This window comes from Ceratosolen solmsi, unplaced genomic scaffold (assembly GCF_000503995.2).
Source record: "Ceratosolen solmsi marchali unplaced genomic scaffold, CerSol_1.0 scaffold41, whole genome shotgun sequence".
NCBI lineage: Eukaryota > Metazoa > Arthropoda > Insecta > Hymenoptera > Agaonidae > Ceratosolen > Ceratosolen solmsi.
In genome coordinates this window covers 1362508-1376103 of record NW_011948424.1, presented here as the reverse complement: position 1 = coordinate 1376103, position 13596 = coordinate 1362508, and the positions used below count along the sequence as shown (strand labels likewise).

The 13596-nt window shown below is 39.6% G+C and overlaps 1 protein-coding gene across 1 annotated transcript in view; it reads left to right on the top strand.

The window, feature by feature from the left end:
- Ephrin (ephrin) overlaps positions 1-2763 on the top strand; it is a 73350-nt gene extending 70587 nt beyond the window's left edge. The window contains exon 5 of the mRNA XM_011499947.1: positions 2325-2763. Coding sequence (XP_011498249.1) covers positions 2325-2482 — 158 coding nt within the window. The 3' untranslated portion in view covers positions 2483-2763. The remainder of the gene's footprint in view (positions 1-2324) is intronic.
- The last annotated feature ends 10833 nt before the right edge of the window (positions 2764-13596 follow it).

Genomic DNA, 13596 nt, shown 5'->3' with positions numbered 1-13596 from the left:
CCCGGTGCCCTTTCCATCCCCCCCCCCCCCAATTCCCCGCTGCTCTTAAATGCGGTGGAGCGGACGGTAAATACGACCGGCTGTCGAGTTTGGTGAGAGCGCGCGGAAACGTCAGTGACGCCGCCACGACGGCTTTGTCGCACTCGTTTTTCTCCTCTCTCGCCATATCTCGAGTGAAAAGCCGACGCGCCACTCCTTATTTTCCTCCGCGTCCCCACCTCAAAGCTTCCCTCCATCGAGGAATTGGCCACCCCCTTCTGTGCAAATTAGCCTTGGACTTCCGCTACGTAATGGGCACGCGCTTTAAAATCATCCGCGGCCTCGAGATATGAGCCCCCTCGGTTATACTTTTCGTTTTTCCAAAAGGGGTTTACCAACCCATTACGAATTATCGTTTAGGAGAGAATCGGCAATGCCAGCTCTTAGACTCGTCGAGTCGAAGAGCCATGAGCGCGCGTTGCTCCTTTTTACAAGGGAAATGTTAAATTATCGAGCTCGCGCTTATCCTTCATTTCCCCCTGTTTTTCCCCTTCAACGCTCCCATCGATCCCCCCCCCCCCGCATTACGAAACATTAACGGCCACGGGGGAGCGATGCACCTAGCAGCGCTACGGACGGGACAACGATCGAAGTCCGCGATCCGACCTTACCAATCCACCTACTCGCACACTCGCATTAGACTTGATTTTCCCAAAGCGCCGTTTCATGCCCGCGCGACCCGAGCTTAAGAGAAAAACAGTGCCTGCACGTTGAACGGCTGCCGTTACTCGCTCGTTAAATTATTCGGCTATTTTCTCGTATTAGCATTTACGAGGATAAGAAACTTTGGCGTCCAAATGAATTTCCAGCGATTAGTCGAGTTATCTTTGATCGATAAGCCGAGAACGGACTGAGCGAGGTAAAAAGAGAGAGAGAGGTCGGACGAACGAGTTTGGCGCCATATACAATAGCTGCGTAGCCTGGAAAAACATAATAACAATTAATAGTCCACCTCTTCCTCCTAGCGCACACAATAAATGCTCTTATCATCAATTTTAATAGAAAAGCGTAGACCGTGGAGTAGTGGCGACCTAAGGAGACTGAAACGACGCTATTTCGAGTAGAGGCGTGTGCGCGTCGTCGCTACTAGAGCGGAAGAGAGGCTCACGCTCGAAAAAGGGACTTAATTAACTGGCCCCTCGTGCTCCAAAAAATTAGACATAGAGAGACCGAGTGAGAGAAAGAGAGAGAGAGAGAGAGAGACAGAGAGAGAGACAGAGAAACAGAGAGAGAATTTGTGAGAAAAAGGCTCGCATTTCCCATCGTCACTTAGTAATTTCACTTTGAAAACGGCCCGACGGCTACGAGTTTCGATCTCCCCCCTACCTCCACCCCTAACTCCACCCCACCGATAGCCCTACGGCAACACTGAATTCCGGACCCGCGTTCCCTGCGCGCATTACTCATGTCCCGCCTTCTCCTCGGCTTCATCCGATTATTCACAAATTCGTTCTCGATCGCGCAAACATATCCCGCCTCTGGCCCCTTGACACTCGTCATTTCCGCACCTGCACCCGACCACTGTCGATAGTCGACGATTCTCTCTCGATTCGCTCGCTCCTCCTTCCTCCGCATAATAATGAGCATTGCCAAGGCCGAGGTCTCGCGAACGACATATACAACCCCGTCGCTTCCACGGCTTTACCGACCGTTGCGAATTCTAGCGGCCCCTTGGCACGCGGCGCTCCTCTGTTTTTGCACGTTTGCTCCCCGCCTACCCCCCCCCCTCCACTCCACTCCCCCTATACGTTCCACACGCCATCGTCGCCAATTCTTCCACCTTTGTGGAATCGACCGAGGCGGCAAACCGCATGATTAAGGAGTGGAAATGCCTCGTTATCGGGGCTCCTTCTTTTTTAGGACATTTGGGAGTGAACAAACTGCTTTTTTCTTTAATCCAACATCGAACGTATTATATGCATTAGCTTACTAGGCGTCCCATATCATTTTCACGCATTTCTTTTTCAACCTCCACGATGGAGGACGATCACGCGAGTACTTTACTCGCGTAAAACGCTAGCAATTTCATTACCGAGCGGAATGAGCGACGGCGCCAAACCAATTGCTCATTTACATATCTGTGAGAAATTTTTAACGGCTCTCTTACGCTTCCTCGTAACGTATAACAAACAGTTGCAAATGCCCCGATATTACATATCCTGCCCGCACCTCCCACACCCATGGAAATGTACAATAATTTCCCGATAGGAGTCCATGCTGCCAACACGTACGCACGCACGTGTCACGATAACTCAAGACTAACGTATGAATTCGATCTTTTTCAGAAGAGTACTCAGACCACCCCAACGAGGTGGTGAAGAACGAGGAATTGACGTACAACGGGGCGAGCTCACCGAGACTGCGGTTCCTGATCCAGGAGCAGCAGCTCGCGTGGACGCTGGCGCTGCTGTGCGGCGCACTTCTGCCCCATTTGCTACGGTGAAGCGACTCATGGGCCACTGGTCGTCGAATCGAGCCTCGTCAACGAGCAAACTAAACAACGGAATAAAACCCCCTTCTTCTGTGATTGTAATCCTACGTTTGTAATTCATTTCCGCTGGAGCGCCGGTTCCGTTCTCGGAACGCACGAGCCTTCGCGTATCCCGTTGCGTGTATGCGCCTGCAACTACGACTATATATTTCCGATTAAAAACGAATGTGTGCGAGTATGCGCGACTCCGACCTCCCACCCATCCACCCACCCACCAATCCACCCACCCACCCACTCACGTGCCCCTAAACACCCCTCACGCCCTCACCTAACGCCGTTGTTGGTGGTTGTACGCTTATACGCGCTACCTCCCTTTTGTTTCATATCGCTCGTAAGGCCCAGCAATTTGTGTGTACGCGCGCGCAACTGCGGTTAAAGTGCGCGATGCGCTTGCCAGGGCGAAAGCGATCGTTCGACTGGGTGCGCGTGTTAATCGTTCGGAGAGGAGAAAGAGGAGTGCAATCTCGTGTCCTAAGAGAACAGTGGCGCGACAAAGGGCATACGGCGTTGAGAGAGTGACGGAGAGTAGCGTTATAGCGATGCGAGAGAGAGAGAGAGAGAGAGAGAGAGAGAGAGAGAGAGAGAGAACGTCAGCCATATTAACTCTTAATGTGAAATGATGAACACTTAACTACTAAGCACTACACTACCATAGTACGCCCATTACTATTGTCACTACTGTAAGTCTAATGAAAGAGACGGTAGTCGTATCCTGGTTGTCATTCATTATCACTGCGGTTATTCTGTAGGTATTTATTCCGAGTGCTAGGCGATTGCCTGTGCTGTGCGAAAAAACAGAAAAGTATCTTCGAGAGCGAGAAAGCGCGAGCCCCTCGATGAGAATACAAAAAAAATGAATTATTAAGTAAACAACGTGCCTCCTTACTCTTGTGCGCACTCTGCCGAGTGTGTTTGTTCCCTTACGTTATTTTGTTCATTATGTTTTTGTTTTTTATGTTTTTTGTTTTATTGTTTTTATTTGGTGTTTTTTTTTTTTGTTTTTTTTTTTTACCTTAAATTGCCTGGATCATGGAAACCTGATGTGACAAATGTGCTCTGAAGAAAGTGAGCCGCACTCGGGAGCAGTGCGCGAAGATCGAGCCACGCGACTAGGACTTACAAATACAAATGTAGAAAATAACTTGTGAAAGAAAGAGCGATAGAGCGAAAAGAGGTGTAGGGGTCGAAATTGCGCGGTGTGCGATACGCGTGTATTCATAAATCAATCGAATCGAAGTGGGAGGGGCCCTCGTCCATGGCCCTGTCCAGCCACTCTCCAACTGCGCCCGAAATCCACAACAATCGAAATCGCTTTGAATAATTATAATTTGTATCCATCGTCTGTGTTCCGAATCTCATCTATTATCATTTTGTCCTTACTACATTGCATACCCACGGTAGATCCATAACACGCGAACACACACACACACGCGCGCGCGCGCGCACGCACACACGCACACACAGACACACACAGACACACACAAACACAGCCAAACGCGCCTACGTGCATATGTAGACGCATAAAACGCGCGCGCGTGTTATGCATGGATAAATGCATTCCTACGTACAACACACGCACATACGTATATAAATATACTTGCATTCGTTCGACACATCCGCCGATATATATTTGTGTTCCGACTAATCGTTAGTAAAATGTAATTCCTTAAGATTTTCTTCTCGATTCACGGCGATTCCGAAATATGAAAATATGTAACCTACTTGTCGTAAGGGACAATGAGCGCGCGATTCAAGACAACGAGAGCACGAGAGCAAGTGATTGGTTGGTAGGAGAGGGCAGGCAGGAGGGAGAGAGCGACGGCCGTCGAGAATTGCGACGGGTGGTGAGGGGTGGTGAGGTAACGAAAGATAGAGATATAGAGATATAGAGAGAGAGAGAGAGAGAGAGAGAGAGAGAGAGAGAGAGAGAATGAGATTGAACTGACCGACAGCGCGCGCGCCTTAGAAAAATAAAACCGCATCATTCCATGCGAAGGAAAATAGAACCCGGGACATTGTCGTGGCGCACTCGGGCGCGTGTCCCGGGCGCAATAACGTAAATAATCTTAGCACGTCTCTATCTAAATAAAAAGAAAAAAAATTATTAAGAACGAGCTACGTAAATTCCTAATGAGCACTTCAGCATGAGCGGCTCGACGGGGCAGAGGCCAAATGGGGAGCGATTCTCGCAATGAGCGGCGGCGGTTCACCTAAAAAATAAGAGATTCCTCGGGCATCTCTGGGCGAGCATTCGAATGGAATGGATAAAAGTTAATTAAATAAAATGATTCAATGTCATCTTCAGTCTTTGTGAGGGGCGTGCTCGCGTTGTCGCTCGTAATACCAAGAGCGCTTTAACTAATAGGCGTTGGAGTACGACGATCTCAGAAAAGTGACAGAAAACCAAAAACAAAAAAAAAACAAAAAAAAAACAAGAATGAGAAAGAGAACGAGAAAGAGAATGAAAGGAAAGGAAACGAAAATGAAGATAGGAATAATACCCGAAGAAGGCGATGACGATGAAAGAACGAAGCAAAATCGGATCGAAAAGTGTGCCAGTGGACGCCGCGAGAATATTACGAGCTCAATGTAACTGTCAATTTCGCAATATTGTTCTTTGTGTTTAAATTTTCTGTTTTAATTCTAATGGTTATTTCGTGTGCGTTACTAAGCGACCATGACGATACGCGAGATCGAAAGAAAGAGAGAATGACAAAGATAAAGATATAGAATATAGTAATGCCTGTGAGTGAATGAATTGGGGTTGGAAGGGTGGGGGGGGGGGAGGGTGCGAATGGGAGAGACGAAGGTGCGAGAGTACGCGCGAGAATGCGAATGACAAGACGAAGAAGGATGATGAGAAAAGGAGACGGTGGTGAAGGCGGCGTAGAAGAAGAAGGTAGAGAGAGAGAGAGAGAGAGAGAGAGAAAGAGAGAAGAAGTCAGAGATGAATGGAGGATGAGGAGGAGAATGATTACATGGGGAACGAGTGTAAGAAGAAGAAGAAGAGTGGAACTGAAGCCGGAAGAGCAGGAAGAGAATTTATAACCGAAACTATTGTATCATAGCTGTATTATACCGAAACACCTAACTATAGATTTGTATTATATTTATTATCTATTAATATTACGACACTATGAATATTTACTCGATATTCAACATCATCATCATCATTATTATTATTATTATTATTATTATTATTATTATTATTATTATTATTATCATTATTATTATTATTATTATTATTATTATTATTATTATTATTATTATTATTATTATTATTATTCGTGGTAGTAGTAGTAGTAGTAGTAGTAGTAGTAGTAGTAGTAGTAGTAGTAGTAGTAGTAGTAGTAGTAGTAGTAGTAGTAGTAGTAGTAGTAGTAGTAGTAGTAGTAGTAGTAGTAGTAGTAGTAGTAGTAGTAGTAGTAGTAGTAGTAGTAGTAGTAGTAGTAGTAGTAGTAGTAGTAGTAGTAGTAGTAGTAGTAGTAGTAGTAGTAGTAGTAGTAGTAGTAGTAGTAGTAGTAGTAGTAGTAGTAGTAGTAGTAGTAGTAGTAGTAGTAGTAGTAGTAGTAGTAGTAGTAGTAGTAGTAGTAGTAGTAGTAGTAGTAGTAGTAGTAGTAGTAGTAGTAGTAGTAGTAGTAGTAGTAGTAGTAGTAGTAGTAGTAGTAGTAGTAGTAGTAGTAGTAGTAGTAGTAGTAGTAGTAGTAGTAGTAGTAGTAGTAGTAGTAGTAGTAGTAGTAGTAGTAGTAGTAGTAGTAGTAGTAGTAGTAGTAGTAGTAGTAGTAGTAGTAGTAGTAGTAGTAGTAGTAGTAGTAGTAGTAGTAGTAGTAGTAGTAGTAGTAGTAGTAGTAGTAGTAATGGTAGTAAAATATCAAATTTAATAGTGAATAATTGCGAAATGGAGAGCACGTCCAAGATAATAATGCGCCTGCTCCGTCTTGTTTTTATATTTACTTGAAAAAAACCGACGACAAGGCATTTTATCCAATCGCCAACGCACGATTTGACACCGTTCGTTTAACCCAATTTTCCTATACCCCGTCCTTAACTTTATTTTTTTAATCGCAAACTTTTATTTATTATACAGTGTCTACGAAATAAAATAAAAGGAAAAAAAAAACAATCAACAAAAAACAAACGTAAAAAATAAAAAGCAAAAAAAAAAAAAAAAAAAAACAAAAAATAAAAAAAAAATAATAAAATAAAATATAATCGAGGTACGAATAATTATTATTATGTGCTCCTCGTGTATGCCCCAGCGACCGCCTCGAACGCAGACAACAAACGTGTACTTTGAGCATTGCGATGTTCTATCCTGTTGACTTTGTATTGTTTGCCCTTACTTATCGGCCTCGAGCATATCAAGTTGTAAAAGTGCATTTTCCTTAATTATAACCATATGGAGCTGTAATGTCGGATGAGATTTTCCGTTTGATCGTTCCGAGTTCGAGGTGACCAATGAACGGAGATTGACTGTTCTGCGCCAATTAAAATTTGCGCGGCGATTCTTTTACGATTTTTATCTAGGATGTATAAAAATTATTTTATCCCTACTTTACTATTAGAAAATAATTTTTATATGTGTACATAAAAATTGTAAAATATGTAGCATTATATACATATGAAATTATAAAATTCTTATTTAAAAATTATTTTTTAGTTGTTTTTATTTTACTTTATCCATTATTATTTTATAAGTCAATGTGCATGAGTATTTGAGTTTGAGTCCTTAACCTCCTTTCCTTAAACTACCCCCCCCCCCCCCCCCCCCTCCCCCCCCCCAATCGCTCACTCGCCATCCGAGAACCATGACAATTGCTGTTTTTTTTTTCATCATTCTTTCTTCCTTCCTTCCTTCCTTCCTTCCTTTCATCCTTTTTCTTTTTTGTCATTATTTTTTTAAAATTTTTGTTTCCCGCGAGCTCACCACCTCAATGCCGAAAAATAAATAAGAACTAAAATCGATATATCAGTAACGCCACTAAAGGTCTTAATAAGCTATGAAATTCATAACCAACCGAAATATTTTTGTCCTTACGATAAGCTCGGCAAACCCAATCGTCGTATTACTATTGTAAATACATACGCTTAATGTACTACGGCCATCGACTTTTATATATCCCAAATTATATCTCTCTAATCAATGAAATGCTGATACGAATGGTTGATAAAAAACGCATCTAGAATTAATTAAAATTAAATTAAAAGATTGATATAAAATTTCAACGTTATAAATAACATTTGTTTGCCGAGTTATCATCGTGAGTCTATGAGTTTTGAACGAATTTGAAAGTACAAAAGTACAATATTAATGCATTCTCGATAAAAAACAAAAAAAAAAAAAAAAAAATTAATACAACAAACAACAAAAAAAACAAAAACAAAACAAAACAAAAAAAAAACAAAAAAAAAACAAAAACAAAACAAAAACAAAACAAAAAAAACAGTGTTATTATACACATTGATGTATATTAAATTTTATCTCTCATCGCTTAAAAAGTCTAGATATTACAGACATCATATCATTATTGTTGTTTATTTGTTATAATTTACCTGATAAGATAAACATTATCCCACATGTCATTGACATCGACTGAAGACTATAGTCAAGTAATGATAAATCATCGTTCAACAGTAACTCTATGATGGCCTTTATATTAGGGAATAGAAAATTTGACGAATCAGAGTTTTGACAAACATATGACATTTCTATTAAGACATTTCGTGAACCCCTGTATATAGGCAACCACGAAATTATTAATACAGCGCTGTAGAAATAGAAGGATAATGAGAGGGGCCGTAAATTCCTAAACGCCTTGGAACATGTTGAAATAGAAAAATCCGTTGAATGTTCATTAACGGTGATTTAGCATTATCTATCGTGTCTTCGTTCTTCGTCACTTTTGATGTGCGGCAGCTTTTCTAGCTTTTTTTTTCTTTACGACAATTGCTCATCCCATCTTGTGTCCATTCACCTATATAATCATAATAATTCTCTTTGCATCGCTCTCTCGAGCTTTTGAATGTTTATATGCTTTTAATTTGTTGCACCTGCTCTCTCAGACTGATCTAAATGATTTTCCGCTTGCAGTGTTAATTTTCCACGCTTTTGAGAGTTTGTGTGGAGAAGATCGATTATTGCAAATTATCGATATAATCATATTTTATGTTATCGATTACATCGCATAATTATGGGACAAACTGCTTGGGACGATGTTTTCGATTTTATTCTCACGTAAACCATAGCTATTACGAGTATTGAGAATTATTTAACACCGCATGAGATGAGAAAAATAATAGTCGTAAGAATGGTGAATCTCCTCGAGTATCGATTAACATATCGAACGACCGGCACTTGAATTACTCTCGTCATCTGTTATTTCTTGGCCATTTAAATTAAATGTCATTTCCATTTTCAAAGCACATCTTGTCTGCGCAAATGCGTTTGCGCGTATATTGTGCGCGTGCGATGCATTCGAAGTGATTTACTTGGGTTGCACAATGAATGTTTTAAAATTGTAATTTTTTATAAGGAGAAGGGATATATGTAAAGAAAAAAAATCACGGGCTCACGTATATCAGCCTATCACCCAAGTTTGATAAAACGCATTTATTTCCCACATTTATATTAACATTTATATTAAAAAATTTCCTTTTTCTTTTCACGTTAATATGTTTATTATTTCCTTCATTCCTTCTTTCCTTCATTCTTTCTGTCTGTCTTTCTTTCTTTCTTTCTTTCTTACTTTCTTCTTTTTTTTCTTTTTGTCAATTCGCTCGCTAAATTGTCGAACCCTAGCTCAAGCGAGCTAGAGCAAGCAAATTTCAATTCTTCAATGAATTACTTCGCATAAAACGTAATGCAACAATAACATAATGTTTAAACTATGAATTAACTTTAAGCCAAGTTAAATAATCGTACAATATAGTGATGTAGCATTAATATAAATTAAGTATGATGTGGCTTTAGATAGCATTGAAATTCGTTGTTGCTAAACTAAAAATTTCTTAAATCTTAGTACTTGAGCTGCATTGTTTCTTAGCGAAGGAGAAATTTATTGTTAAATGGTGTTGTCCATATTTTCATAGCTAAATTCCTACACGTCTAAAATGCCGTTCCTTACCGAATTTCAATTATCCATTGTGCTTCGTCGAATCCCCTCATGTATTTAATATATTATGTACAGATTATGTCTAGAGCAGACGTGGGAACGATAAACTATATTTCTTGATTTTTGTAAACACTTACCTTTTAATAAAGTCTCGTTGAGAGAATCGTAAATGACACTTGATAAATTTGCGTTCTAACTCGATGATGTGATTCTTCAATAAAAAGAAAGAAAAAGCTTATTTACATTATTAATCCGTGAATATTGCTGATGAAGTAACGATTTCTTAATATGCTCTACTCCTCTTCGTTTCAATAGCATATTATGGTTTCATATAAGAAGCGCAGCGACGATGGAAAGACATGAAGTACAAAATTATGTTATGTAGCAATGCGAGTAACATTAAATACTACATTAATAGTTAATGATTAAAATGGCTCCTATTAATATTAATAAAGGCAAATTTTTATAAAATGTGATGAGATTTGGAAATGTATTCTATCAACTGACGAGGCCCACGTCTGATCTAAATAAATTTAGAAATCTGACTTAAACAATGGCATTCGGGGAGCGAGAAACAAACACAATTAAGTGAAAATATGCCGAAAGAATGAAATGTTCGAAAAAAAAAAGCCTACTTATGTACAGACGCAATATCGTTCGTCGAGCAGTAATATACGTTACGCGCCCACGTGTCTCTGTAGATGTACGCCGCGAGTTTGTAACGTATTAGCATTATAATATACGTATATGCATATGTATATAAATGTGTCCCCATGAAAACGGATATATATATATATATATGTGTGTGTGTGTGTGTGTGTGCGCGCGCGCGTGTGTATGTATAAAATATAAATACATATAAATATTGCGAGAGCGAATAATCGGTGTATTAATGAATTGTCGAAAATTTATGTAAATAATGTGACAATGTGTGCGGGGTTGAGGGGGTGGGGGGTGAGAGATAGGAGGGATGATATAAAATAGTGAATGAAAAGGTAAGAAAAAAGAGAAAAATTAAGTACATAAGGAATGATGATAAGCGAAAGAAAAATTAAGCGAAGAGAGGAGGTTTATATTAAATGCATAGTAGATACAAGATAGATTTCGAATAACAATTTATTATAAAAATGAATGTACGTTGATGTCTTAAGATTTTTAAAGCGACGGATTTACGCGGATGGGTGTTTGGGAGCGATATGGATCATTAGGGTTAGGGAAACACGACGTCGATTTATGTAGAGAAGGGTAAAGCCCAGAGATAAGCTGGGATGCATAAAGTTATTAATTAATTATGATTATTATCCGTAAAGCAGCAGGTACTAATTAACGGAAAGCGTTCGAGCACGGGAAAGCAAGCCACCGCCACACTTAACCAGATCATGAATTTACGAATTTCACACCACGATGCATAAGATTATTATTTTGTAATTCCCGTTGATTCGCCAGGCGTGGCGACACACCCGCACGCGCCGACGAGGCTTTATTACTACACATCGTTCGTGATTAACGAGACCCGGGCGCCTGATCCGCCACCTCGCCCAATTAATATCCACGGCAACACTGCTCCTCGGTCATGCATTGTCGCTCGGTTCAGCCGCGGTAACCGTGACTCCAGCAGCCCCGTGGCCAGTAGCGCCTACCTCGAGCCAAGGCCAAGCGTGCCCTAAGGTCAAGCGTATTCCCGTTTTCATGAGATCGAACCCGAGCGACGGACAATTCGTATGCGAGAACACGTTTCAATGGCCTCTTCCTTGAACTCGACTCCCAGCGTTAGACGATGCAGCGGGTCGTGGTGTACGCATGTGCATCGTGCCCAAAGCGAAGTCGTGTGCGCGCGATAAGCATCTTTAAAGTCTTGGGTGGACGAATTTTGCGATCGGCCAGATGGTGACAGATGGTGACAGATGGGAAAGAGGGTAAGAGGGTAAGATGATGTGACGGGGAAGGGCAGGGAGGGAGGGAACGATGTGTGGGGTGATGTGTATGTGGGGGGTGGGGGGTGGGGGGTGACGATGATTAGGAGGAGCGGCGGATCGCGCGCAAACGGTTCCGGTAAGCAAGGACTTTTAAAATAGGTTGCGTGTGCCCACATAAGCACATACAGTACAGTACGTCGTTCATACAATGCATTACATACAATACAAAGTAGCGTAGAACTCATAACAGTAGTCCATCGTAGCGAAATAGTGTTTAAACGGAAAGAACAGAAAATTATTAACAGGATAAACAGCGACATAATATTGAGAGTAAAAGAAATAAGTGAAACAAACTTACAGCTTATCGTACGTAAAGAATTATCGCGCGAGGCAGTGTTAGGCGTTACATGTGCCTCTAAAACAACTGGCGAGTAACACTTGCCGATGTCAAGCGCATACCACCTCTGAAAATATATAAATTAACAATCGAGGCAGAGATAGATGCTTCGGGGTGGATTTGTTTCCTTACGTGCAACAAGCGACGTGTAGTAAAAACAAAAGCAAAAACAACAAGCAAAAAAAAATAAAAAAAAAAAAAAAAACAACAAAAACAAAAACAAAAACAAAAAACAAACAGATAAATAAACATAACTAAATGAAAAGAAATGAAAAACCAAAGCATTTTAGGGATCTCGGCTGAACGATGTCAATAATCATTCATTTATGGCGAAATTTATTAAGTGCGTATATAATCTTATAAAAGAATTTTGTTCTTTGTGACAAGGAGTTTTGAGAAATGAAGTCGGGGCGAAAAATTCTCGTACAATATTTGTTTTGTGGTGTTGAAAAAATTGTTTTCGCGAAATGCTTGTAATCAGCTATTATACATTAATAAAGTGAAAACTTGTTTATATTTTTCTTAAAAAGAAACGATGAAACGGTTTGACGATGAAAAAATTTACGTACTCGTATACATACAAGACGATTGTAAAAATTTGATAATTTTCTAAAACTCGTAGAAGTTAGTGTGAAGAGAATGTAAAAACGATGAGAATGAAAGAAAATAAAAAGATATAAAAGTTTACGCCTGAATTTATTATTGTATTTATTATTTAACATTGGATATTTTATTTTTAACGTTATATGTAACGTTATCTTTGAAATGTAATAAAGCATTATTTTTACAGTGTGGCCAACCTATACCATCGCTCATTATACATTGACAATTTCATATACAATTATTAATCAATATGGTTTATTTAGTCACAAGTCCACGAGTTACGTATCAATTTACTATATCTTTTTATATATTTATATCCACGCGCGCGCGCGCGCGCACACACACACACACACACACACACACACACACGTATATATATATATTCAATATTCTATAAAGAAATAAAATTTTCACTTTTATACTTGAATTGAGCGACAAAAGTAAGGATCGTCGCTTAGCTCGAGAGCACATCTACAATTTTCATAAAGACGGATAAATTAATAATAAAGTCAAAAGGAAGAAAAAATGATATGAAAAAATATATATGAAGTAAAATGCCATATAAAGTCTTATGAATATGGACATTTTGATTGAATGTCCAATACTCGTTCAATCTTCGTTAAATAGTCAATCTAATATATTATCTATAAATATTCGTAAATAATTACTTATATTCGCCGATATTTTGTTATTGATCGTTATGGGAATTAATGGTCTATCGCGCGATATTAAAATTAAAATTAAAATAATAAAAATTAGAAAAACAATAAAGACGCAACTAGAGAAAGTAAGTGAAATAAGCTAAGTTGGTGGTTGGCAGCTTGGTTCATCAGACTTTACTAGCAACGCATAACGTATGCGTCGGGAATCGCATGAGAATCTACTTTATAAGCATAACATGATAATTCCATACAACGAGTACAAATACAACGAGTAATTTGTTCCTTTGGGCGAGGTTGGATTGAACAAATTCATTCGAATTATGAAAAACAATTTTTTTTTTTTTTTTTTTTTTTTTTTTTTTTTTTTTTTTTTTTT